The 26,733-nt window shown below is 39.5% G+C and overlaps 1 protein-coding gene across 2 annotated transcripts in view; it reads left to right on the top strand.

Annotated features, from left to right (window-relative positions):
• WASHC4 (WASH complex subunit 4) overlaps positions 1 to 26,733 on the top strand; it is a 98,844-nt gene that overhangs the window by 27,332 nt on the left and 44,779 nt on the right. For both annotated transcript variants that reach the window (XM_049783149.1, XM_049783150.1), the window contains 8 exons: positions 3,649 to 3,775; positions 7,007 to 7,132; positions 15,895 to 16,002; positions 16,572 to 16,718; positions 16,844 to 16,923; positions 18,585 to 18,690; positions 19,671 to 19,787; positions 23,979 to 24,147. In XM_049783149.1, the coding sequence (XP_049639106.1) occupies positions 3,649 to 3,775; positions 7,007 to 7,132; positions 15,895 to 16,002; positions 16,572 to 16,718; positions 16,844 to 16,923; positions 18,585 to 18,690; positions 19,671 to 19,787; positions 23,979 to 24,147 (980 nt within the window). The remainder of the gene's footprint in view (positions 1 to 3,648; positions 3,776 to 7,006; positions 7,133 to 15,894; positions 16,003 to 16,571; positions 16,719 to 16,843; positions 16,924 to 18,584; positions 18,691 to 19,670; positions 19,788 to 23,978; positions 24,148 to 26,733) is intronic.

The following is a 26,733-nucleotide window of genomic DNA, read 5'->3' on the forward strand; positions in this document are numbered from 1 at the left end:
GGTTTGGGCCAAACCTGTTAGTGCTCAGGGGCTATTCCTGGATTTATGTTTGGGAACCACATGTAGTGCCAAAGATTGACCAACAAGTTCATTGTATCCCTTACTCTCTCTTGTCCTGCTCATGACCTCTTCTTCTTCTTCTTCTTCTTCTTCTTTTTTTTTTTTTTTGTATATGTTTCAGCCTTTTCTTTCTTTTTCTTTTTTTTTTTTTTGGTTTTTGGGCCACACCCGGTAACGCTCAGGGTTAACTCATGGCTATGCACTCAGAAGTTGCTCCTGGCTTGGGGGACCATATGGGATGCTGGGGGATCGAACCACAGTCCGTCGGAGGCTAGTGCTGGCAAGGCAAACACCTTACCTCTAGCGCTACCGCGCCGGCCCCGAGTTCGCTTTTTTGAAGTGTCTAACCAGTTGTGCCAACACCACTTGTTGAAGAGGCTTTCCTTGCTACACTCAGGATTTCTTGCTCCTTTATCAAAAACTAGGTGATTGTATGTCTGGGGAACATTCTCTTAGTACTCAAGCCTATTCCACTGATCTGAGGATCTGTCTTTATTTCAATACCATGCTGTTTTGATAACAATTGCTTTGTAATACAGTTTAAAATTGGGGAAAGTAATGCCTCCCACATTCCTTTTCTCAAGGATTGCTTTAGCTATTTGAGGGTGTTTATTGTTCCAAATGAATTTCAAAAGTGTTTGATCTACTTCTTTGAAGAATGTCATGGGTATCTATAAGCTGTGCCATTAAGCTGTTGAGGTATGCCCTTCTTACTTCCTGATGTGTGCTTGCAAATCTATAAATTTTCCTCTCAGAACCGCTTTTTTTTTTTTTTTTGTATCCCATATGTTCTTATAGTTTGTGTCTTCATTGTCATTTGTTTCCAGGAGCGTTTTGATTTCCTCTTTGATTTCATCTCAGGTTGTTCAGTAGTAGGCTGTTTAATTTTCAGGTGTTAAAGTTCTTTCTGTGGTTTTTGTAGTTCACATCTAATTTCATAGCCTTGTGGTCAGCGATGGTAGCCTGCAAAATTTCTATCCTCTTGATTTTATGGAGGTATGTTTTATGTGCTAGCATATGGTCGTGACCTCTTCTAACCTGTTCTATATGTATGTCCCTGTTGACTCCTGGATCATGGAAACTGCCTCCTCAAAAGCCATGCAAGCAAATGTCCTATCTGTTGTCCTGTTGCTCCAGCCGTAGAACCTTGCTCTTTGTGTACCTATGTTTTAAGTGAATCAAGGACTACATTTCAGCACTGTCTGAAGTACAACCACAACTCCAGCTTTTGGCATCTTTTGCCTAACATAGTTTCATTCTAGTAGACAAGATCACTGAGGGGGCAGGGGCCTCAGTTTATTTCTTGGCTCTTGGCTTTAATGCTCATTGATGTTTTTATTCTTGAGCACATTGCTTTTCTGTCAGTTTTCTTTTTTCTAAAATGAAGATCAGGAGTTAGAATGATACTATAGTGATCCAGGTTTATCCCCAACACCCGGTATGGTTCCTTGAGCCCCACCAATAGTGATCCCTCCTAGAATGTGATCCCAAAACAAACCAAACAATAAAATGAGCATCATAATGCCCACTTCATCAAATTAATATGATAAACATGTTAATTTGTGTTAAAGGTCTTAAAACAGTGGCTGGCATATAGTAAGTTCAGTAGTTAATAGCTTAGATACTAAAATTCAGGGTCAGGAGAGTACAGGGCATGAAGCAGTGCTGACTTTGCATGCTGCTGACTCTAGTCCTGTCTGTGGCAGAGCATATGATCCCTGAACACAGCTAGGATTGATCCTTGAGTACAACTAGGTGTGGCCAAACTAAAATCAAACAAAATTTATTCCCCCTTTCTGATCAGGGTCTCTATTAGTATAATATTTTTATACAAGGCAATTTCCATTTTAAATTTTTTTTTTTTTTTGGTTTTTGGGCCACACCTGTTTGACGCTCAGGGGTTACTCCTGGCTATGTGCTCAGAAATCGCCCCTGGCTTGGGGGGACCATATGGGACGCCGGGGGATCGAACCGCGGTCCGACCAAGGCTAGCGCTTGCAAGGCAGACACCTTACCTCCAGCGCCACCTACCTGGCCCCCATTTTAAATATTTTGACCATTATTCCTTCTATGCTTTTTTTTAAAGCTTATCAGCCAGTGATACCAATTTAAAATTAGAACTAATCTCTCATTTCCACCCACTTCATTCCTCAATGTAAGGCCTTATACGACATCTCGACTTATCCTTGCTCTCTCTGTTCTAGTCACACATTTTTTTTTTTTTTTACTTCTTGCATGTGTCAGACATACTTTCTTAGGACATTTTTGTTTTTTTATTTAATTTTAGAGAATTCTCATTGACCTCTTTTTTTTTTTTTTTTTTTTTTTTTTGGTTTTTGGTTTTTGGGTCACACCCAGCAGTGGTCAGGGGTCACTCCTGGCTTTACGCTCAGAAATCACTCCTGACAGGCACAGGGGACCATATGGGATGCCTGGATTCAAACCACTGTCCTTCTGTATGAAAGGCAAACGCCTTACCTCCATGCTATCTCTCCAGCCTCATTGGTATCTCTCCGGCCTCATTGATATCTCTCCGGCCTCATTGACCTCTTTTACTCATCAGCAAATTACTGGCTCTTTTTTTTTTTTTTAAATTGTCTACTTTGATCACTCTAAGGTTAGATTAGCAATACCATTCTCTCTTTCTAAGCCCTGCTATATTTTATTTTGGTTTTGGGGCCATGCCCAGGGGCGCTCAGAGATTACTCCTGGCTCTGCACTCAGAAATTGCTCCTGGCAGGTTTGGGGGACCATATGGAATGCCGGATTCAAACTTGGGTGTGATGCTGTGCTATCACTCCGGTGCCTCTGCTGTATTTTTATGTGGCATATATAACCCAATATATATATTTTTTAAATTGTCCCTGAAGAGGGGTATGTTAGGGCTCCATATAGTGGTGCTGAAGCTCCATGTGCTTGGAGTTTGCTTCTGGCAGTACTAAGGGACTTTATGATACCAGGTATTGAACCAGTATTGGCTGCATGTAAGATCAGCACCTTAATCATGTACAGTCTCTCAGGTACTCTGAGGTACTGATGGCTTTATTATATAACTCCTATATAGAATGTAAGTTTCATGAAAATAGGGAATTTTGGGAGGAGTGGGGTTACACCTGGCAATGTTTAGGTATCTCACCTGACTCTGTGCTCAGGGACTTCTCAGTCTGGTTGAGATCCATCTCCTGGTTTGGTGCTTGGGGGCGTGCGGTTATATATGGTGCAAGTTGAACCTTTGTCAGATAATGCAAGCTGCATATTGTGCTGTCATAGTACATTGAGTATACTCTTGTTCCAGAATAGCAATTTTTGTCTACTGCTCGTTTTAGTACTGAGAAACAGTAATCGGTCTGTATAGACGGCAAGTAATTTGTTGAATGAGTAACTTTTACATATTTGTATGAAATCTAGTCTTTGAAAATCAGGGTTGCCTCAAGGAAAATTTTTCATCTCAACTAATAAGCAGAGAATAGAAATATTCTTTTTTTTCCTTAAGAAGAAATGCAGCTCAGTGGAAGAAGACCGAAGAATGAGCCGAGAATAGAAATATTCGTTCCTGTGCTAAATAACCTCGATATTTTCCTTTGTTAGAGATGTACAATCGTACTACATCTTTGTGAGCTCTTGGATGATGAAAATGGAATCTATTTTGTCTAAAGAGCAGAGAATGGATAAATTTGCCGAAGATCTCACCAACAGATGTAATGTTTTTATACAGGTAGTTGTATATTCTTTAGAATCATTTGGATATATAAATTTAGTTTAGAATTTCTTAAGTATATGCATTTAAAGTTACATCTTATCTGCTGTACTATTGCTCTGGTTCTCTCCCACCCCACCCCCAACATTTTTTTGGGTCACACCTGGCTGCACTTGGGTTACTCCTGGCTCTGTGTGCAGAAATCGATCCTGGTAGATTCAGGGGACCATATGGGATGCTGGGAATCAAACTCGGGTCTGTCCTGGGTAAGCTGCATGCAAGGCAAATGCTCTACCACTGTGCTTTCACTCAGCCCCTCTAGTCTCTGTTTGAAAAAAACTTTCTACTGAGATCATTGGGAATTATAAGTTTTTCTTAGTTGGATTTCAGTCATAAGTGACAGTGAATTAAGGCAATTCCCACCACCAGTGTTGACCTCCCTCCACCATATTTCCCAGCTTCATCCTGTACCTCCATCCTTAGCTCTTTGGTCTACCAATGTAACAGGTCTCAAGTTGATTTTGTGTTTAGCTTGTTGTAGTTTGGGTCTTTTTTTTTTTTTTTTTTTTTGGTTTTTGGGCCACACCCGGTGACGCTCAGGGGTTACTCTTGGCTATGCGCTCAGAAGTCGCTCCTGGCTTGGGGGACCATATGGGACGCCGGGGGATCGAACCGCGGTCCGTCTCCTAGGCTAGCGCAGGTAAGGCAGGCACCTTACCTCCAGCGCCACCGCCCGGCCCCAGTTTGGGTCTTTTATTGTTGACTTTGGCTTTGGTATTTAGTTCTGACTTTTTTTTTTTTTTTTTTTCCTCCACCAATGCACCTGAGACCACTTGGCCCCTGGGTCTCATTCTTTTTTATTTTTTCTTTTCTCAATTTGTAGAAAGATGCAGAAATATGAGATAAATAATTATGTCCCAAGGTTCTATGAAAAAGGTGGAAGTCCATATCTAGAAGCTACAAATCAAGTGAAATAAAAAGGGTGGTAGTGGCAGGCTTTTTGTTTTTGCATAGGCACAGCAAACATTGGGAAAATTAGAAAGGAAATACCGTTGGCTTAAAAAAACAGGGTGAAGAATCTGTCATAAGATCGACTACAGGCTTCTGTAATTAGAGATCTTGGTTTTTGCACAGATCCTATGTTGAAACCGGGATGTCTTGGAGCCCTTTCTGATTTCATCTCACCTTTAGGTGGTGAGGCAGGGAAAGCTGCCCTGAAAGCAAGTTAATGCTGTTTCCTGGTCATCAGGGTCCCCACTTTTTTCTTCTTTTTGGGCTATACCTGGGATTACTTCTGGCTCTGCGCTCAGAAATTGCTCCTGAGTTGGGGGACCATATGGGACGATGCTGGGAGATTGAACCACGGTTTGTCCTAGATTAGCGCATGCACGCTCCGGCCCCAGGGTCCCCCCCACCCCCTTTTTTTAAATTGATTTTGAGACTTAAATGTTTTTGGACCAGAGCAATAGTATTAGCAGGTAGTGGATTTGCTTTGCATGTGACTTCCTCAGCATTTTATATTGTAACCCAAGCACCTCCAGGAGTAATTTTTTGTTTTTGGTTTTGTTTTTGTTTTTTGGGCCACACTCGGTGGTGCTCAGGGATTACTCCTGGCTGTCTGCTCAGAAATAGCTCCTGGCAGGCACGGGGGACCATATGGGACACCGGGATTTGAACCAACCACCTTTGGTCCTGGATCGGCTACTTGCAAGGCAAACGCCGCTGTGCTATCTCTTCGGCCCCCAGGAGTAATTTCTAAGCACAGAGCCGGCAGTAACACCTGAGCACTGCTATGTGTGGCCCCCAAACCAAAACAAACAAAAAAAGCTATATTTTAAAAAAATCTCTATTAATAATCTTTTGGTTTTTTATTTTTTGGGCCACATGTGACAGTGTTCAGGGCTTACTCCTGGCTCTGTATTTAGAGATCAATTCTGGCAGGCTTGGGAAGACCATATTGGGTGTCAGGGATTGAACCTATTCACATGCAAGACAAACTCCTGGCTGGTTGTACTATCACGTTAGCCCCTCTGGTTTTTTTTTTTTTTTTTTTTTTTTTCTACGAAATTAATTTAGATACCATTTTTCCTTTTTTTTTGTTCTTATAGAAGATATTTTCCCCAATCAGATTGTTTATTAAACTGTTTTTATATATGATATGAATAATAAAATTGAGATTTACGTTTATCACTTGACCGGTTTGTTTCTTTTCTGTATTTGATTCATTTAAAAGTAGTTTTATCATATTATTTCTCCATCTATTTGTTCTTTACTTTTTATCTTAGTAGTGACCACTCTAGAAATTTTAACATGCATCACTCATTCAACTCTAACATACATTACTAGCTAGATACCTCTAAGGATCTTAAACTAATTTTATCTCCTTTTATGCTATTGGTTATTTTTTTATGCATATTTTATTTATTTATGTATTGAACCCCACCTGGCAATGCTCAGAGGTTATTCCTGGCTTTGCACTCAGGAATTACTCCTGGATGTATTCTGGGGGACCATATGGAATGCTGGGGATTGAATCAGGGCAAGCACTCTACCTGCTGTACTGTCTGGCTCCTCTATCCTTTTTTTTGTTTTTGATTTTTTGGGGTCACACCTCACAGCACTCGGGTTACTCCTGGCTTTACACTTAGAAATCACTCCTGGCAGGCTCGGGGGACCATATGGGATGCTAGGATTCGAACCACCATCCTGCATGCAATCAAGGCAAATGTTGTACCTCCATGCTGTCTCTCCGGCCTTCCTCTATGTATTTTTTAACTTCACAAAACAGTGTTCCTGCTGTTGCTTTAAATTATTTCTTTGGGGGTGGATTTGGTCCATACACAGCAGTGTCTGGGCCTATTCTAACTCCATGTCCTGGAATCATTTCTAGTGGTGTTTGCAAATCTATATGTGGAGCCAGGAATTGAACTGAGGTCAGCCACATGCAAGGCCAATGCCTAGTGCCCTGTACTGTCTTTCTGTCTTGACATGGCCATCATTTATTTTCCTGTGTGAAGAAAGTATTTTCAGATACTTTTAAGTATTTAAGTATTTAAGTTAAGTATTAAGTACTTAAGATACTTAAGTATTTAAGTATTTTAAGTATTTTCTTAAAAACTGACTATAAATTGAACTTTGTAATCACTGGTTTTTGACAGGTTAAGGAATATTTTATATAGGATGTTTTATATAGAATGAAATCTTAGAAAAATGAAACCTTGTGATATAATTAATATTTTCTTTTTATAGGGTTTCTTATATACGTATAGTATTAGTACCATTATTAAAACCACAATGAATCTCTACATGTCCATGCAGAAGCCAATGACAAAAACCTCAGTTAAGGCACTGTGCAGGCTTGTTGAACTTCTCAAGGTACGTTTTATCTTTCCTTATAACTTAAAAACTACCTGAGTCTAAAATAGGCACCCTTTCAAAATTATACTTCATAATTATAATAGAATATAAAGCTAGGGGCAAGTGTGCTTTTAATTAACTCATTTTGATAAAGGAACTAAGCATTGAGTATGTGAGAAAATATGGAAAATAAAAAGGTTATTTTAAGAATTAGTTAAGTTTGACTTCTATACGCTTAAAAATTTAGTATTTTTTATTTTGGGCCATACTGGCAGTGCTCATAGGTCACTTCTGAAGGTTCTTTGGGGATCTTTATGAGGTTTCAGGTATTGAACCACTGTTGGCTACATGAAAAATTTAAGTTAAGGCTACATGCCTTAACTTTGTACTATCTTTCTGGCCCTACTCATGCAAATGTAAGTATAATTTTTTTGTACATGTTTGTGTTTAAAGATAATTTCATGAGTTAAAAATAGACCATTCTAGAGACAGTACAGCTAACTTGCATGCAGTCGACTTCAGTTTGACCCTTGGCACCGTATGGTCTGTGAGGACTGCTGTCATGATCCCTGAGCTGGGGAGTTACCTCCTAGCACTGCTGGGTGTGTGTATTACCCTCTCTCCACAAAAAAATAAAAGAAGAAAAGAAAAAAGATGACCATGGAGGTAGCTCAAATGGTTGGAATACCTTCCTGTCATATTTAAAGGTCTGAACCCTTCCCCATTTTTGGCACCATAGGCTAATTCTGCTTTTTCCCAGCATTACCTGGCTGAGCAGTCAGTGTGTACCCAAGCACTGAATCATCACTCTGCATGCTAGGTTGACGACCCAGCTAGACTGGGGATGAGACTCTGTTAGAGTGAGTGCCCATAGGTGTGAGGCCCTGTATCATTCCCCGCACCATGAACATATGCAGACTCCTGTGGCCTGGTTCATGGTCTCAGAATTTCAGGTGTAGATGATTCTGTCAGCATGAGGCTATTTTATAGTTTGAAAAGTGCTGTAATCTTGTTATAGGCACAGACAGACAAATGGTCAAGTGAATTTAAAAACCTGGTTATGGAATATGGTAAATTTTTAGTATTCCTTAGATAAGTTTATAAGCTAATCATTATTACATATATTTTTGAAAGTATATTGATGAAATAATTTTTATTTTGATTTTTAAAATTGAATCACCATCATAAATTTGTTAACAATTGGAAAAAAAAAAGAAATTGTTCACAATTGAGTTTCAGTCATACAATGTTCCAAGCTTACATTTAAACTTACCTGTGTTGGGATGAGTAGTTGTGGTTCATTCATTTTTATTACTCTGTAGCTTTCTTGGATGGTTTTCAGTTTTTCTATTACAGGTAATGTTAACAATTTCCTGTATGTTTCTTGATCTATTTGTAAAGAGTTTTTTATTTTTTTTTGGTTCTGTATACCTAGCAAGGATTGCTGAGTTTGTTCTGACTTACCTGTGCAGATAATGACAAATTGTACCAACGCTGCTACTGGAAACCTCAGAACCATTCCAGCATCTCTGGGAGGCAGTACATCTTTGGGAATTCCCTCTCTGTGGCATGCCTGTCATTTATAGAAACAGTACTAGCACCTCTTACCATATAACCAGTTTTCCACTGTTCTCTAGCTGACAGTGTTGCTATTATCATTCCCCTTTTGGGGAAGTGGGGGCCATGTGGATTTTTGTTACTGAATTTTCTTTTTTTGACTTTTTTGGGCCACACCTGATGGTGCTAAGGGTATACTCCAGACTGGAAGTGCTCAGAGGACCATTTGGGATGCTGGGAATCAGATCCAGGTCAGGTCAGCACTGTGCAAAACAAGTGCCCCACTAGGTGTCCTAATGCTCTGGCCCCTGTTACTGATTTTAACACAATTTTTCTGGTGTTCTGTGTGTTTTAAGATTATTTATAACTTTTATTTATTTTTCTATTGGATTATTAGATTTTAAAGGAATTTTTCACTTGGTCTATATATTTTTATTGTTAAATTATCTTTATTTAAACACTGTGATTACAAATATGATTGTAGTTGTATGATTATAGTCATGTAAAAAACAACTCCCTTCACCAGTGCAAGATTCCCAACACCAGTTTTCCAGATCTCCCTCCTCCCCACCCCACCCCACCCACACCTATACTCGAGACAGGCTTTCTACTTCCCTCATTCATTCACATTGTTAGGATAGTTCTCAGTGTAGTTATTTCTCTAACTGCACTCATCACTTTATGTGGTAAGTTTCATGTCATGAGCTGCACCTACTAGTCCTCATCTCTCTGATCTCTGAGATACTGCTAAAAATGTCTTTCATTTTTTTTAAAAGTCATAGATGAGTGAGACTATTCTGTGTCTTTCTCTCTTCCTCTGACTTATTTCACTCAGCATAATAGATTCCATGTACCTCCATGTATAGGAAAATTTCATGACTTCATCTCTCCTGACAGCTGCATAGTATTCCATTGTGTATATGTACCACTGTTTCTTTAGCCACTCATCTGCTGAAGGGCATCTTGGTTGTTTCCAGAGTCTGGCTATTGTAAATAGTGCTGCACTGAATATAGGTGTGAGGAAGGGATTTTTGTATAGTATTTTTGTGTTCCCCGGGTATATTCCTAGGAGTGGTATAGCTGGATCGTATGGGAGCTCAATTTCCAGTTTTTGGAGGAATCTCCATATCACTTTCCATAAAGGTTGAACTAGATGGCATTCCCACCAGCAGTGAAAAAGAGTTCCTTTCTCTCCACATCCCCGCCAGCATTGCTTGTTTTCCTTCTTTGTGATGTGTGGTGTGAGGTGGTACCTCATAGTAGTTTTGATTTGCATCTCCTTGATGATTAGTGATGTTGAGCATCCTTTCATGTGCCTTTTGGCCATTTGTATTTCTTCTTTGAGGAAGTGTTCATTTCTTCTCCCCTTTTTTTGATGGGGTTAGATGTTTTTTTCTTGTGTAGTTCTGTCAATACGTGTATATTTTGGATATTAGTCCTTTATCTGATGGGTATTGGGTAAATAATTTCTCCCACTCAATGGGTGGCTTTTGTATTCTGGGCACTATCTCCTTTGAGGTACAGAAGCTTCTCAGCTTAATATAGTCCCATCTGTTTATCTCTGCTTCCACTTGTTTGGAGAGTGCTATTTCCTCCTTAAAGATGCCTTTAGTCTCAATGTCATAGAGTGTTTTACCTACATGTTGTTTTATATACCTTATAGTTTCAGATCCGATATCAAGGTCTTTAATCCATTTGGATTTTACCTTCATACATGGTATTAGCTGGGGGTCTGAGTTCGCTTTTTTGCAAGTGACTAACCAGTTGTGCCAACACCACTTGTTGAAGAGGCATTCCTTGCTCTATTTTGGATTTCTTGCTCCTTTATAAAAAACTAGGTGGTTATGTCTGGGGAACGTTCTCTGAGTACTCAAGCCTATTCCACTGATCTGAAGGTCTGTCTTTATTCCAATACTATGCTGTTTTGATTTGTAGTACAACTTAAAATTGGGGAAAGTAATGCCTCCCATATTCCTTTCCCAAGGAGTGCTTTAGCACTCCCAAGGGTGTTTATTGTTCCAAATGAATTTTAGAAGTGTTTGATCCACTTCTTTGAAGAATGTCATGGGTATCTTTAGAGGAATCGTGTTAAATCTGTACAATGCTTTTGGAAGTATTGCCATTTAAACGATGTTGATCCTGCCAATCCATGAGCACGGTATGTGTTTCCATTTCCACGTATCCTCTTTTATTTTTTGGAACAGTGTTTTATAGTTTTCTTTGTATAGATCCTTCACATCTTAAGTCAGGTTGACTCCAAGATATTTGAGTTTGTGTGGCACTAATGTGAATGGGATTGTTCTCTTAATGTCCATTTCTTCCCTATCATTATTGGTGTATAAAAAGGCCACTGATTTTTGTGTGTTAATTTTGTAGCCTGCCACTTTGCTGTATGAATCTATTATTTCTAGAAGCTTTTTGGTAGAGTCTTTAGGGTTTTCTAAGTAGAGTCATCTGCAAGCAGTGAGAGCTTGACTTCTTTCTTTTCTATCTGGATGCCCTTGATATCTTTTTCTTGCTTAATTGCTATAGCAAGGACTTTCAGTACTATGTTGAATAGGAGTGGTGAGAGAGGACAGCCTTGTCTTGTACCAAAATTTAGAGGGAAGGCTTTTAGTTTTTCTCCATTGAGGATATTTGCCATTGGCTTGTGATAGATGACCTTAGCCATATTGAGAAAGGTTCCTTTCACTCCCATCTTGCTGAGATTTTTGATCAAGAATGGGTGTTGGTGGCCTGGAGAGATAGCACAGCGGCATTTGCCTTGCAAGCAGCCGATCCAGGACCAAAGGTGGTTGGTTCGAATTCCGTTGTCCCATATGGTCCCCCGTGCCTGCCAGGAGCTATTTCTGAGCAGACAGCCAGGAGTAACCCCTGAGTACCACCGGGTGTGACCCAAAAACCAAAAAAAAAAAAAAAAAAAAAAAAAAAGACCTGGTGTTGGACCTTATCAAATGCTTTCTCTGCATCTATTCATATTTTTGTTTTTCTTGTTGCTGATGTTGTGTATTATGTTGATAGATTTACGGATGTTAAAGCATCCTTGCATTCCTGGGATGAAACCTACTTGATCATAGTGAATGATCTTCTTGATGAGACATTGGATCCTGTTTGCTAGTATTTTGTTGAGGATCTTTTCATCTGTGTTCATCAGGGATATTGGTCTATAATTTTCTTTTTTGGTAGCATCTCTATCTGGTTTTGGTATTAAGGTGATGTTGGCTTCATAAAAGCTATTTGGAAGTGTTCCTGTTTTTTCAATTTTAGAAAAGAGTCTGGCCAGGATTGGTAGTAATTCCTCTTGAAAGGTTTGAAAGAATTCATTCATAAATCCATCAGGGCCTGGGCTTTTGTTTTTGGGCAAATTTTTGATTATGGTTTTAATTTCATCAATAGTGATGGGGATGTTTAGAGATGCTACATCTTCTTTATTCAACCCTAGAAGGTTTTATGAGTTCAAAAATTTATCCATTTTTTCCAGGTTCTCATATTTACTGGCATAGCGTTTCTCAAAGCACTCTCTGAATACCCTTTGAATCTCTGCAGTATTTGTAGTGATCTCCCCCTTTTCATTTCTAATATGCGTTATCACGTTTCTCTCCCTCTTTTTCTTTGTGAGTTTTGCCAATGGTCTATCAATCTTGTTTAGTTTTTTCAAAGAACTAACTTCTGCTTTCGTTGATCTTTCGGATTATTTTTTGGGTTTACATTTCATTGATTTCTGCTCTCAGCTTTGTTATTTCCTTCTGTCTCTCTATTTTTGGTTCCTTTTGTTGATCATTTTCTAATTCTGTAAGCTGTGTCATTAAGCTATTCATGTATGCTCCTTCTTCCTTCCTGATGTGTGCTTGCAAAGCTATAAACTTTCCTTTTAGAACCTCTTTTGCAGTATCCCAGAGCTTCTGATAGTTTGTGTTTTCATTGTCATTTGTTTCCAGGAAAGTTTTGGTTTCCTTTTGATTTCATCTTGGACCCACTGGTTGTTCAGTAGTAGACTGTTTAATTTCCAGGTGTTAAAGTTTTTCTTGTGTGTCCCTTTGTAGTTCACATCTAACTTCAGAGTCTTGTGGTCAGCAAAGGTAGCCTGCAAAATTTCTATCTTCTTGATTTTATGGAGGTATGTTTTATGTGCCAGCATGTGGTCTATCCTGGAGAATGACCCATGTACATTGGAAAAGAATGTGTATATTTAAGTTTCTGAGGATGGAGTGTCCTATATATCTACTCTGCCTCTTCCATTTCTCTTTTCAGGGTTAGTATATTTTTGTTGGGTTTCAATCTAGTTGACCTATCAAGAGTTGACAGGCCCGTGTTAAGGTCTTCTATAATTATTGTTATTATTGATATCCTTTTTCAGATTTGTTAACAATTGTATTAAATACTTTGCTGGTCCCTCATTGGGTGCATATATGTTTAGGAGAGTGATTTCTTCCTGCTGTACATATCCCTTGATTAGTACATAATTTATTTTGACCCTTACAACTTTTCTGAGTATAGTTTGTGTCATCTGATATTAGTATGGCCCTCTAGCTTTTTTTTTGTTTGTTTGTTTTTGTTTTTGTTTTTGTTTTTGGGTCACACCCGGCAGTGCTCAGGGGTTATTCCTGGCTCCAGGCTCAGAAATTGCTCCTGGCAGGCACGGGGGACCATATGGACGCCGGGATTCAAACCGATGACCTCCTGCATGAAAGGCAAACGCTTTACCTCCATGCTATCTCTCTGGCCCCTAGCTTTTTTAAGGCTATTGTTTGCTTGGATGATTTTCCTCCATCCTTTGATTATGAGTCTATGTTTGCTCTGACTATTCAGGTGTGTTTCTTGTAGGCAGCAGAAGGTTGGGTTCAGTTTTTTGATCCATTTTGCCACTCTGTGCCTCTTAACGGGTGCATTTAGTCCATTGGCATTGAGAGAGATAATTGTCATGGGATTTATTGCCATCTTTGCGTAGAAGTTCACTGTGTTTGTTGGTCTGTCTTGTCTTTAAAGTAGATCTTTCGGTTTTTCTTTTAAGGCTGGCTTAGAGTCTGTAAAGTTTTTGAGCTGTTGTTTATCTGTGAAGCCATGTATACTTCCTTCAAACTTGAAAGTGAGTTTTTCTGGGTGCAGTATTCTAGGCAAAGCATTTATTTCATTGAGTTTTGTCACTATATCCCACCACTGCCTTCTGGCCTTGAGTGTTTCTGGTGACAGGTCTGCTGTAAATATCAAGGATGCTCCCTTGAATGTAATTTCCCTTTTTGATCTTGCTGCTTTCAGTATTCTATCTCTATCTGTGGGATTCATGATTGTAACTAGGATGTTTCTTGGGGTGTTTTTCCTGGGGTCTTTTTTAGCTGGTACTTTTCAGGCATGCAGAATTTGGTCTCGTGTATTCTTTAGCTCTGGTAATTTCTCTGTGATGATGTTCTTGACTGTTGATTCTTCCTGAAGATTTTCTTCTTGGGTCTCTGGGACTCCAATGATTCTTAAGTTGTTTCTGTTGAGCTTATCAAAGACTTCTATTTTCATCTGTTCATATTCTTTGAGTATTTTTCCATTGTCTGATCATTTGCTTTTAGGCTTTTTTCTAATCTCTTCTGCTGTATGGAGTTCTTTAGCATCTCATCTCCAGCGCAATAATTCTATCCTTAGCTGCTGTTAACTTGTGGGAAAGCTCATCCCTTTTGTTCTTCAATTCGTCTACTGAGTTTTTCAGACCTGTTATTTGACCTGATATTTCAGCTTGGAGTTTTCTGATTTCTATCTTCATATTCTCTTGATTATTACTGTTCTGTTCTTTACTTTCTTTGAGTTCTGTGAGCATCTTCCATATTTCTTCTCTAAACTCCATATCTGAAAGACTAAGTAGGTGATTGGCTGTTGTTGGGTCATCAGAGTTGCCATCTTCATTCTCTGTGCCGGATGTTGGTCTGCGTATTTTCCCCATTGTCATGCTTGTGTTATGGGATTTTCTACGTGTTGTGGAGGTATTCATTGGCTAGTGGGACTGTGTGGCCGTGAAGCGAAGCAGAGCAGCCGAGCTCCTCTGCTTCGACCCTTTAAGAGATGGGCTTAAGGGGCCCAGCAGAGTCAGCTTTATCTGTAACATGGGCCTGGAAAGACTCACCTCAGCTGAGGCAAGCCCTCAGGGGATGAATGCCAGAGAAGATCCAAGTTCCCAGGTTGAAGCAAGCTGGAAGAAGCCTCAAGAAGCCTCAAAATGTCTGCTGAGCTTAAGGGGCCCAGCAGAATCAGCTTTATCCTCAACTCCGGCCCGGAAATACTCAACTGGTCTATATATTTTGAATATTAATCCTTTATGTGTGGCAGATACTGTCTCATATATTGTCACTTTTTTTTTTTTTTTTGCTTGCTTCGGGACCAATCTCAACAATACTTAGTGCTCTGAGCTCACTCCCAGTGTTGATCCAGGGATTGAACCTGAGTCTCTCACATGCAGAGCATACATTTCACATGCAGAGCATACATTTGATCTAGCTTGTTGGCTCAACCTTTTTTTTTTTTTTTGGTTTTTGGGTTACACCCGGCAGTGTTCAGGGGTTACTCCTGGCTCTATGCTCAGAAATCACTCCTGGCAGGCACAGGGGACCATATGGGATGCCGGGATTTGAACCACGGACCTTCTGCATGAAAGGCAAACGCCTTACCTCCATGCTATCTCTCTGGCCCCGGCTCAACCTTTTCATTCTTTTTTATCTTGGCTTTCTTTTGATGAGCATAAATTTTAATTTTTTTTAGGGGGGTCACACCCATTGGTGCTTAGGGGTTACTCCTATCTCTGCACTCAGAAATCGCTTCTGGCAGGCTTGGGGGACTATATGGGATGCCAGGAATCAAACTATAGTCCATCTTGTGTTGGCTGTGTGCAAGGCAAGCACCTTAACCACTGTGCCCCAATAAGCAGAAATTCTTAACCAGTAGAATTTAACAATTTTATTTTAAGTATGGTGTGCATTTCATATCTTATTTCTAAATTCCTTACCATATTTGAGGTCATAAAGGTGTTTTCATAACTGTGGGGCCAGAATGATCTTGTATGTGGCTGACCTAGGTTTGATCCCGTGTCCAATATGTTTCTTCTAGCCTATTAGAAGTAATTTTTGAGTATAGAGACAAGAGTAATCCCTGAGCGCTGCTGGATGTGTCCTAAAACCAAAAAGTTTCATAATTTTGTCTAATAGCTGGAAGTTGATTTTCACAAAATTATGTATGACTTTTTTTAGGCAATTGAGCACATGTTCTACAGGAGAAGCCTGGTTGTGGCTGATTCAGTTTCACACATTACACAGCACCTTCAACATCAGGCTCTTAATTCTATTTCTGTGGCCAAGGTATGAATGTTACATGTTCGTCATAAGTTTATTATTATTTTAGTGTGCTCCTCTATTATTTGATGCATGCTTTTAGTTCAGCCTACTGACCCTGTTTTTTCAAACATAAGATTATGTATTGAAGTGGGGGATGGCGTCTCCCCAGCAGTACTGCAGAGGACTTTAGAGTGTGATACTGTTCAAGCTCTTCATTGCCAGAGATCAATCACCTATGCCAAATGGGTGGTGCTTGAGAATCCCCCTGAGTCTTTTATCTGTTATCTGTGCCTATCACACCTGCAGTGCTTGGGAGCCCTCAGAACTGTACCCAGTTGGGGAGCTGTGTGGTGTTGGGAGTAAACTGGGGCAGCCATATACAAAGATTGTGTATTGTACATAAAAAGATTCCTGTACTATCTCTGGTTCCTAGAATATCCATTATTTTAGTGTATTTATGAGTTTTGCATGGAGGGGTCAGTTATCTTTGCTCTGAACTTGCATGATGTAGAAAAGAGAATTAAGAAGTTTTTCTCTTTAGTGTTTGGTTATTGCTTCAGACATGAAATTAATATCTCATTTTTATCTTTAAGAAAAGAGTAATTTCTGACAAAAAATACAGTGAACAGCGACTTGATGTGCTCTCTGCTCTAGTTCTGGCTGAAAACACTCTAAATGGACCAAGCACACGGCAGCGGCGACTCATCATATCTCTGGCACTAAGTGTTGGCACACAAATGGTAAGAGAATTAATTGATGTGACATTGAGATTAAAAGCGAGACCTGAGATTTCACAGTTTTCTTTATTTTAGCCCAGGAAACCTACCCTAATTTGGCCACTCCTTTTTTCCCACTTCCTTGATAGAAAACATTTAAAGATGAAGAACTCCTTCCACTTCAAGTAGTCATGAAAAAACTGGATCTTATCAGTGAACTTAGAGAAAGGTAAGTAGGATTTGTAATGGCATTCAAATGATAGGGATAATAGGAACACCTTTTATTTTAAAGCAGTGTGTGAGAAGAAATAGAATGACCTATCAGGCTCTGATAGGGGACATACTACTTTAGTTTTGCTTCTAGAGTCAGGATGTAGGCTCTGAAAGACCTGTGAGAAATATCAACCAGTTCTTATGAAACATCTGGCAAAACCTGATGCAATTTATGATTGCTTTAAGTTTCTTTTTAGGTATGAACAGTTGTTGGTTTCTATACTGGAACTTAACTATTTGCCACATAGAGTTCTGTTTCACATGGTTTTCTGAAATTTTAAGATAATTTGAATGAAATCATTGGTGTGTGGTCACTAAAATTAGTCTTTTGAAAACTGATTTGTGTTCTTTTTGACCACATCCCATCTCCTCAATTGAGCAATTGTTTAGAAAGAAAAACATCTTGTGAATTTCAGTTTGTGGCTAAGGTTACAACATAGATAGATTCCATGTAGTATTATATATTTATGACAATGTTTTTGAGAAGCTTCCATTAATGTAGCTAGTAGCATTTCTATTTCATCCTTGTTAAAAAACACTGTATGCTCAGAATGGCCATGCCTGTTGAATTCTCAGATGGTCAGTGCTTGGGCCCTACTATGAAGTGCTGCTTAGACTTTTTGGTGTGGGGGCCACACTCAGTTCAGGGATCCCATCAGTGGTTGGGGGGGGGGGGGTCATGTGGTGTCAGTGAATGAACAATTCACATCCTTTCTATCATCTATCAGGATGTCTGAACTTGCTTTATTATAAGAGGAACAAATAACTTGGCAGAAATTACAAACATCCTTTCTATCATCTATCAGGATGTCTGAACTTGCTTTATTATAAGAGGAACAAATAACTTGGCAGAAATTACAAATAGTGTGACTGGATTATCATTGTCACTTTTTTTTTATTTGTTTTTGTTTTTGGACCACACCCAGTGATGCTCAGGGGTTACTCCTTGGTTATGTGCTTAGAAATCGCTCCTGAGGGGCACAGAGGTAAGGAGTTTGCCTTGTACGTGGCCAATATAGAATGGACCCCAGTTCCAATCCTGGCATCCCATATGGTCCCCCGAGCCTGCCAGGAGTGACTTCTGAGAGCAAAGCCAGGAGTAACTCCTGAGCACTGCTGGGTGTGACCCCTCCCCCCCAAATGAAATCACTCCTGGCTTGGGGGACCATATGGAATGCTGGGAGGTCGAACCATGGTCTGTCCTAGGCTAGTGCATGCAAGGCAGACATCTTTCCGCTTGCACCACCGCTCTGGCCCCACATATTTTAAAGTTTTTTGCTTTTCAACTTTAGAGACGGGAAATGGTGAATATAAGTATTCACAGTCATATCTGAGAATATATAATTATATTTAGAGTATATATATACTATATATATTATTATACATTTATTTTGAGTACCTATTTCAAACAAAATATATGCAGAATTCTTTGTCAGTAATTAGGGTAGCTTATTACCTTTATTTAGTGTGAAAAATATTTTATGCTAGTTTCTACTAATTTTGAGCTAAGTGATACAGGGGTGCAAAGATTGAGCTTTTATCCTTATTGTATATGGTATTCTGTTGGTTACAATTTCTGAGACTTTCATTGTAGTATCTCTGTACTTTACACTATAGAATCCAAATCCAATGTGACTGTTGTTTCCTATACTGGCATCGAGCTGTCTTCCCTATTTATTTAGATGATGTCTATGAGAATGCTGTTGATTCAGCCAGATTACATGTAAGTAAGAAATAATGCAAAGAGAAATTTATTGCTTTTTAGAATTTGTACAAGTTATTTTCATTTTAGTTTTCAAATAACTCATTTGAGTGGCTAGAGAGATAGCACAACAACAGGGCGTTTGTCTTGTACATGGCCAACCTGGGAAAGACCCGGGTTTGATTCCTGGCATCCCTTATGGTCACACGAGCTTGCCAGGAGTGATTTATGAGTACTGCCTGTTGTGGCCCAAAAAACAAAGAGCAACAACAAAACAAAAAAAAGGTCATTTGACCTACTTAATCACCTAAAAGTTGACAGCTAACATTGTTTTGTATAGTACTATACTATATCTGTGTGAACATTTATGTTGCTTTTAAGTTTTATGTTAATAAGATGAGCTCAAATTAGTATATTTAAGTCTTCCTCTCATACTTATAATTGTTTCTATTTTGCTTTATTTTAATTTATATCACAATAGTCTGAAATTTATTTGTCAACAAAGCATGTGTTATTCGCATCTTTTTTAAAAAAGTAAATATGTATTTAAAGATGACAAAAGAAAAATGTTAAGGTTTCATAAAAATGTTTAAAATACATGCTTTAGGTGGGACTGGAGCAATAACATAGTGGGTAGTTCAAATGCCTTGCAAACCGGCTGACCTAGTTTCAATCCCTGGCCTCCCATATGGTCCTTTGAGCCTGCCAGGAGCGATTTCTGAGCACAGAACCAGGAGAAACCCCTGTGTGTCACCAGATGTGGCCCAAAGCCCATAAAATTTGCACACACACACACACACACACACACACACACACACACACACACACACACACACACACTACATACACACACACGCACACGCGCGCTTTAAGGAAATTGACTTTTATAAGAAGGTAAAATCTTTCAGATCAAGATTTTCTCTTCTATGATAATCTTTATAATATTTAGATAAATAATAATATTATTTGTTTTCTAAATCATATATTTCTGATCTTTTTAGTACATGTTCAGTGCTTTACGGGATTGTGTGCCTGCTATGATGCATGCAAGGCATTTGGCATCCTATGAAATACTTCTGGATTGTTACGACAAGGAAATTATGGAAATTTTAAATGAGGTAATATATTTGGAACTGAAAGATTAAAACATAATTGTAATGTACTATTTGGAAAAAACTTTTGGGACTGAACATGCTTTCTCTGGGTTAGAATTGTATTTAAATGTCACTATAAAGAGACCAGAGCAATAGTACAATGGGTCGGGCATTTGCCTTGCACACAGCTGCCTTGGGTTTGATCCTTGGCATCTCATCTCTCCTCCAAGCACCACCAGGAATGATTCCTGTGTGCAGTGCCAGGAGGTAAGGCCTGAACACCTCTGGGTGTGGTCCCCCCCCAAAGAAAAAACAGTCTGAAGGGGAAAGAAATGTGGCTACTTAGTGGTGTTCTCACCTTCCCCAGTATCATCACACAAAATGTGTCCAGCTATTTTTAGTTAAAATGTCACTGTTAGGCTTAGCCCAGTCTCTTAGTTTTGTTTTTATATAGAATCCAACTCAGGAATTTGTAGTTTTCTTTACTTTAGTAAATAGTATATTTGAATTTAAAATTTTATTAGAAGAATACAAATACAGCATTAGGCACCGCGATTTACAATATTGTTAATGGTAGGGTTTCATGCATAAAAGATTCCAGCACCACAGCTTCCACTAGAATGTCCCATCACTCCACCATAGTCCCAGTGTCTTCTCACCCTTTCTCTCCCTCTAGCATCCTGCCAGGATAAGCTTCTTACTATTGACCACTTCTCAGTTTTGGATGCTTTGGTTATTTGTTATTAAGTGTCTGACTTTCATATGGAAAGCTACTGGTTCTCTGAAGGGAAAGTATTTAAAATACTGTATTTTCCGGTGTATACAACGACTTTTGAAATGAAAAAAAGTCAACCGAAAATTGGGGTTCGTCTCATATGCCGAGTATATCCTGTATATCCTGAAAAACTTTTGATATGCTGCTAAACAAAATTGTCTGAATATTGCCATGAAACGAATTTTCCAACTTGATCCTGCAGCAAACACTGCAAGGCTGCTTGGACTGACTAGCTAACTCAGCCAATCCAAGCAGGCTTTTTATGCATGCAAATTAGACAATGTTCTATACCCGAATCTACACTGTGAAAAGCCTGCTCAGATTGGCTAGATTGGTTAGAGAGGAAGTCTATTACAGTATGACCTTTAACCTTTGCTTGTTGTGATTGGCTCACTGTGCTACATACAGTTGCAGCACAGGAACGTTCTGTCTTATACAGCGAATATAGGCCTATACCTATGTTTTTTTTTTTTTTTGGTTTTTGGGCCACACCCAGTAATGCTCAGGGGTTACTCTTGGCTATGTGCTCAGAAGTTGCTCCTGGCTTGGGGGACCATATGGGACACCGGGGGATCGAACCGCGGTCCGTCCTAGGCTAGCGCAGGCAAGGCAGGCACCTTACCTTTAGCGCCACCGCCCGGCCCCTATACCTATGTTTTAACTGTAAAATTAGGGGGTTGTCTTATACGCCCGGTCATCTTATATGCTGGAAAATACGGTACTTAAATAATGGAGATGACTTTTTTAAAATAAGTTTAATTGATGGGCTGGAGTGATAGCACAGCGGTAAGGCATTTGCCTTGCACTTGGTCGACCTGGGATGGATGGAGCTGGGTGTGATTCCATGTGGTCCTCCCAGCCTGCCAGGAATGATTTCTGAGCTTAGAGCCAGGAGTAACCCCTGAGCGCCGCTGGGTGTGACCCAGAAATCACTCCTGGCAGGCTCAGGGGACCATGTGGGAAGCCTGGATTTGAACCACCGACCTTTTGCATGAAAGGCAAGCACCTTACCTCCGTGCTATCTCTCTGGCCCCAATTTTTCTTTTTTTAATTAAATCACTGTTGAGATACAATTATAAAGTTGTTCACTGTTCAACACCCATCCCTTTACTACTGCACGTCTCCTGCCACCAGTTAGTTTTCCTCCCTGATTTCCCCCTACCCTCCTGCCCACCCTTTGCATCCGCTATTGCAGTCATTTTTTACTTTTTCCCTCCCTCCCATTCCCGCTCCTCTATCCCTTTTTTTAGGCATTGTGGTTTTTATATAAAGTTATTTATATAAAGGGATATAATCCTGTTTTAAGAGATAGAATAGAGATAATTTGAAGGCAATATAATACAGTCCTCCCAATTCAATGAAGTGTGTATTTTAAACACAAATAACTTAAATTAAAATTCTATTTAGCAATATTTTTATTGAATAAGGTACAGATAAGGCACAATTATTTTATTTATTTATTTATTTATTTATTTATTTATTTATTTATTTATTTATTTATTTATTTATTTATTTTTTGGTTTTTGGGCCACACCCGGCGGTGCTCAGGGGTTACTCCTGGCTGTCTGCTCAGAAATAGTTCCTGGGGCCCGGAGAGATAGCACAGCGGCGTTTGCCTTGCAAGCAGCCGATCCAGGACCAAAGGTGGTTGGTTCGAATCCCGGTGTCCCATATGGTCCCCCATGCCTGCCGGGAGCTATTTCTGAGCAGACAGCCAGGAGTAACCCCTGAGCACGCCGGGTGTGACCCAAAAAACCAAAAAAAAAAAAAAAAAGAAATAGTTCCTGGCAGGCACGGGGGACCATATGGGACACCGGGATTCGAACCAACCACCTTTGGTCCTGGATCGGCTGCTTGCAAGGCAAACGACGCTGTGCTCTCTCTCCGGGCCCAGCACAATTATTTTAAAAAATAATATCCTTATTTAAACACTGATGGTGAAGGGGTGTTCTTGTTATGACTAAAACCCATCTACAATTATGTTTGTAATCATGCTGTTTAAATAAAAAATTATTTAATAAAAAAATAAACACTGTGATTACAATCATAATTTTAGTTGGGTTTCAATCATAAAAGAACACCCCTTCACCAGTGCAACATTCCCATCACCAATGCCCTCATCTCTTCCCCACCCCCGCACACCTCCACCCCCCGTCCTCTGTATTCGAGACAGGCTTTCTACTTCCCTCACTCACTGACATTGTTATGAAACTGCACTCACCACTCTTTGTGGTGAGCTTCCTATCTTGAGCCAGTCCTTCTGGCCCTCATCTCTGGGAATTATTTCAATAATGTCTTTTATTTTTCTTAAAACCCATAGATGAGTGAGACTATTCTGTGTGTCTCCCTCTCTGACTTCACTCAGCATAATAGATTCCATGCACATTCACGTATAGGAAAATGTCATGACTTCACCTCTTCTGATGGTTGCATAATATTCCATTATGTATATGTACCACAGTTTCTTTAGCCATTCATCTGTTGAAAGGCATCTTGGGTGTTTCCAGTTTCTGGAATAAATAATGCTGCGGTGACTATAGTATGAAGAAGGAATTTTTGTATTGAATTTTTGTGTTCCTAGGGTATTTCCTAGGTATGGCTGGTATAAATGGATCATATGGGAGCTCAATTTCCAGTTTTTTTGAGGAATCTCCATATTGTTTTCCATAAAGGCTGGACTAGATGGCATTCCCATCAGCAGAGAATGAGAGTTCTTTTCTCCCCACATCCCTTCCAGCACTGATTATTTTTGTTCTTTGTGATGTGTAAGGCACAATTTTTTATATTAAATATTCATTAAAAATTAAGATCTAGGAGCTGGAAAGATAAGGTAGTACAGTGAGTAAGGCCCTTGTTTTGCATATGGTTGATCCAATATCCCATATAGTCCTCTGAGCTATGCCAGGAGTGATTCCTGAGTGCAGAACCAGGAGTAAACACTGAGTACTGCCAGTTGTGGCTCAAAAACAGAAAAGCAAAAACAAACAAAAATTAACGTCCATATTTTATCAGTATTTAAAACTCATGATAAATGAAGGCATAATTGTTTCTTTTTAGTTAGTGAGTTTTTTAATTTTTAGTGATTACTGTTTGGAAGCCTTTTAAATACCTTTTCCATTTCTAAAGACTTTCCTCCTTGTTAGTTGCACTTTTTATTCATGTTCCTTGATGTAAAGCCATAGAAAAGTATTAATGAAAATAAAAGCTTAGAATTTTTTCTAATCTCTGGTTATAAGACCATAATTATAAAAACGTTAGAGCAAATTTTGAGCATTTTATTATAGATTCAAATTATTATAGATTCAAATCAGCCTGAAAAATATTTTTTCACTGTGAATTGATTATAGAACTTCAAAATAACAAAGCGTGATGGGTAGGGGAAACAATACAATGGTAATGTCATTTGGAAAATGTAAGCTCTTGACTCTTTTCATGAATAGCATTTGTTGGACAAGTTATGCAAAGAAATAGAGAAGGACCTGCGACTTTCTGTGCACACTCACCTAAAGCTGGATGACAGGAACCCTTTCAAAGTGGGCATGAAAGACCTGGCTCTTTTTTTCTCTCTCAACCCAATTCGGTTTTTCAATCGCTTTATTGACATTCGAGGTGAGTGTACTGCTTTCTTTCTTAGAGCTTTAGTCTTTATCTTCTTGCCCTAAAAGAATAGGGAAATTGAAACTTTGAGATTTTCTTATATTAGTTTTTATTTTGAGGGGTGGGGATTGTTGGACCATACCTGGCAGTACTTATTTCGGGCTTATTCCTACTTCTGTGCTCTGGGATAACTTTCTTCTTTTTTTTATTTTTATATCTTTATTTAAGCACCATGATTACAAACATGTTGTAGTTGGGCCTCAGTCATAGAAAGAACACCCCCCTTCACCAGTGCAAATTCCCACCACCAGTGCCCTCCTTCTCCCACTTCCCACACCCCCTGCCTGTGTTCGAGACAGGCATTCTACTTCTCTCATGCATCAACATTGTCACTAGAGTTGTCAGTGTAGTTATTTCTCTAACTGCACTCTCCACTCTTTGTAGTGTACATTTGGCCCATTTATATTGTGAGCCGGTCCTTCTGATCCTCACCTCTATTGTCTCTAGGCATTATTGCAATAATGTCTTTTCTTTTTCTTTTCTTTTTTTCCCTTATTTCCTGGATCTCATGTTTTGTGACATAGTCTCTTAAAGTAGTCTCTGATCACCTCCTGGATCTCTGTATTATCTATAGTGATCTTCCCTTTTTCATTTCCAATCCAGTTTATCAAGCTTCTCTCTCTCCCTCCTTGTGAGTATTGCTAGTGGTTTATCAATCTTTTTGATAAAGAAGCAACTTTTGCTTTCATTGGTCATTCGGATTGTTCTTTGGGTTTCCACTTCCTTAATCTCTGCTCAAAACATCGTTATTTCCTTCTGCCTACCCATAAGGATTTATCTTGTTGATCATTTTCTAATTTTATAAGCTGTCATTAAGCTACTCATGCAGACCCCTTCTTCCTTCCTGATGTGTGCCTGCAACTTTGATTTTGAATCTGTATTTGTTCTGACTATTCAGATGTATTTTTTGTAGGCAGCAGAATGTTGGATTCAGCTTTTTGATCCATTTTGCCACTCAGTGTCTCTTTTTTTTTTTTTTTTTTTGGTTTTTGGGCCACACCCGGCAGTGCTCAGGGGTTACTCCTGGCTGTCTGCTCAGAAATAGCTCCTGGCAGGCACGGGGGACCATATGGGACACCGGGATTCGAACCAACCACCTTTTGGTCCTGGATCGGCTGCTTGCAAGGCAAACGCCACTGTGCTATCTCTCCGGGCCCCACTCAGTGTCTCTTAACTGGTATGTTTGGCCCATTGACGTTGAGAGAGATAATTAGCGTGGGACTTATAGCCATATTTGTGTAGAAGTTTGGTGTGTCTTAGGCCTGTCTTGTCTTAAAGTAGACCTTTCAGTTTATCTTTTAAGGCTGGCTTTGAGTCTGTAAAGTTTTTGAGTTTTTTTTTTTTTCCTCAATCCATGAAGCAATTTATACTTCCTTCAAACCTGAAAGTGAGTCTGGCTGGGTGCAGTATTTTAGGCAAAGCATTAATTTTGTTGAGTTTTATCACTATATCCACCACTGCCTTCTGGCCTTGAGGGCTTCTTGTGACAGGTCTGCTGTAAATCTTAAGGATTCTCTGTTGAGTGTAATTTCCCTTTTTGATCTTGCTGCTTTCTGTGTTCTATCCCTATCTGTGAGATTCATCATTGTGACTAGGATGTGTCTTGGGGTGTTTTTCTTTGAATCTCTTTTGGTATTCTTTGGGCATGTAGGATTTGGTTGCATTCAGTCTTAGCTCTGGGAGTTTCTCTGTAATGATGTCCTTGACTATTGATTCTTCCTGGGGATTTGTTCTTGTGTCTCTGGGACATCAATGATTCTTAAGTTGTTTCTGTTTAGTTTATTAAAGACTTCTATTTTCATCTGTTCACATTCTTTGAGTATTTTTTCCATTCTCTGATTTGCTTTAATGTTCCTTTCAGTTTCTTCTGTATGGAGTTGTTCTGCATCTCATTCTCCAGTTTACTGATTCTATTCTCAGCCACTGCCACTCTGTTGGAGAGGCTTTCCATTGAGGACTTCACCTCATCTACTGAGTTTTTCAGTCCTGTTACTTCATCTTGGAGTATTCTGATTTCTACTCTAAACTACCTATCTTAGGGGTTAACTAGGTGGTCAGTACTTTGCGAGTCATCAGAGCTGCCATCTTCATTCTCTATGTCTGGTGTCCTTTGTTATTTCGCTATTGCCATGCTTGTAGTGTGGTTTTTACTACGTGTTGTGGGTTTCATGTGCGCAGCCGCAGAGATAAGTAGAGCATTCATGCTCCCTTGGCTCCACCCTTATTGGGTGGAGTTAGCTTACCTTGTGCTGGACCCTGAAGATATTATGTTTGCTGTCCTCTTCTTGGCTTCCTTACACAGGAAAGCAGCTGGGACCCCTTCTTGCAGTGCTATGATACCATATGTGGTTCTGGGACCTGAACTGGGGTTGGTGTTGTGCAAGGAAGGCACCTTACACTTCTACTTTATCTCTACCCCTATATTTTTATTCTTTTTGTTTTGTTTTGGGTCACTCTTCGCAATTCTTAGGGCTTACTTCTGCTTCTGTGTTCAGGGACCACTCCTGGCAGGGCTCCGGGAATCATATGTGGTGCCAG

Source organism: Suncus etruscus, chromosome 11 (genome assembly GCF_024139225.1).
Source record: "Suncus etruscus isolate mSunEtr1 chromosome 11, mSunEtr1.pri.cur, whole genome shotgun sequence".
Lineage (NCBI taxonomy): Eukaryota > Metazoa > Chordata > Mammalia > Eulipotyphla > Soricidae > Suncus > Suncus etruscus.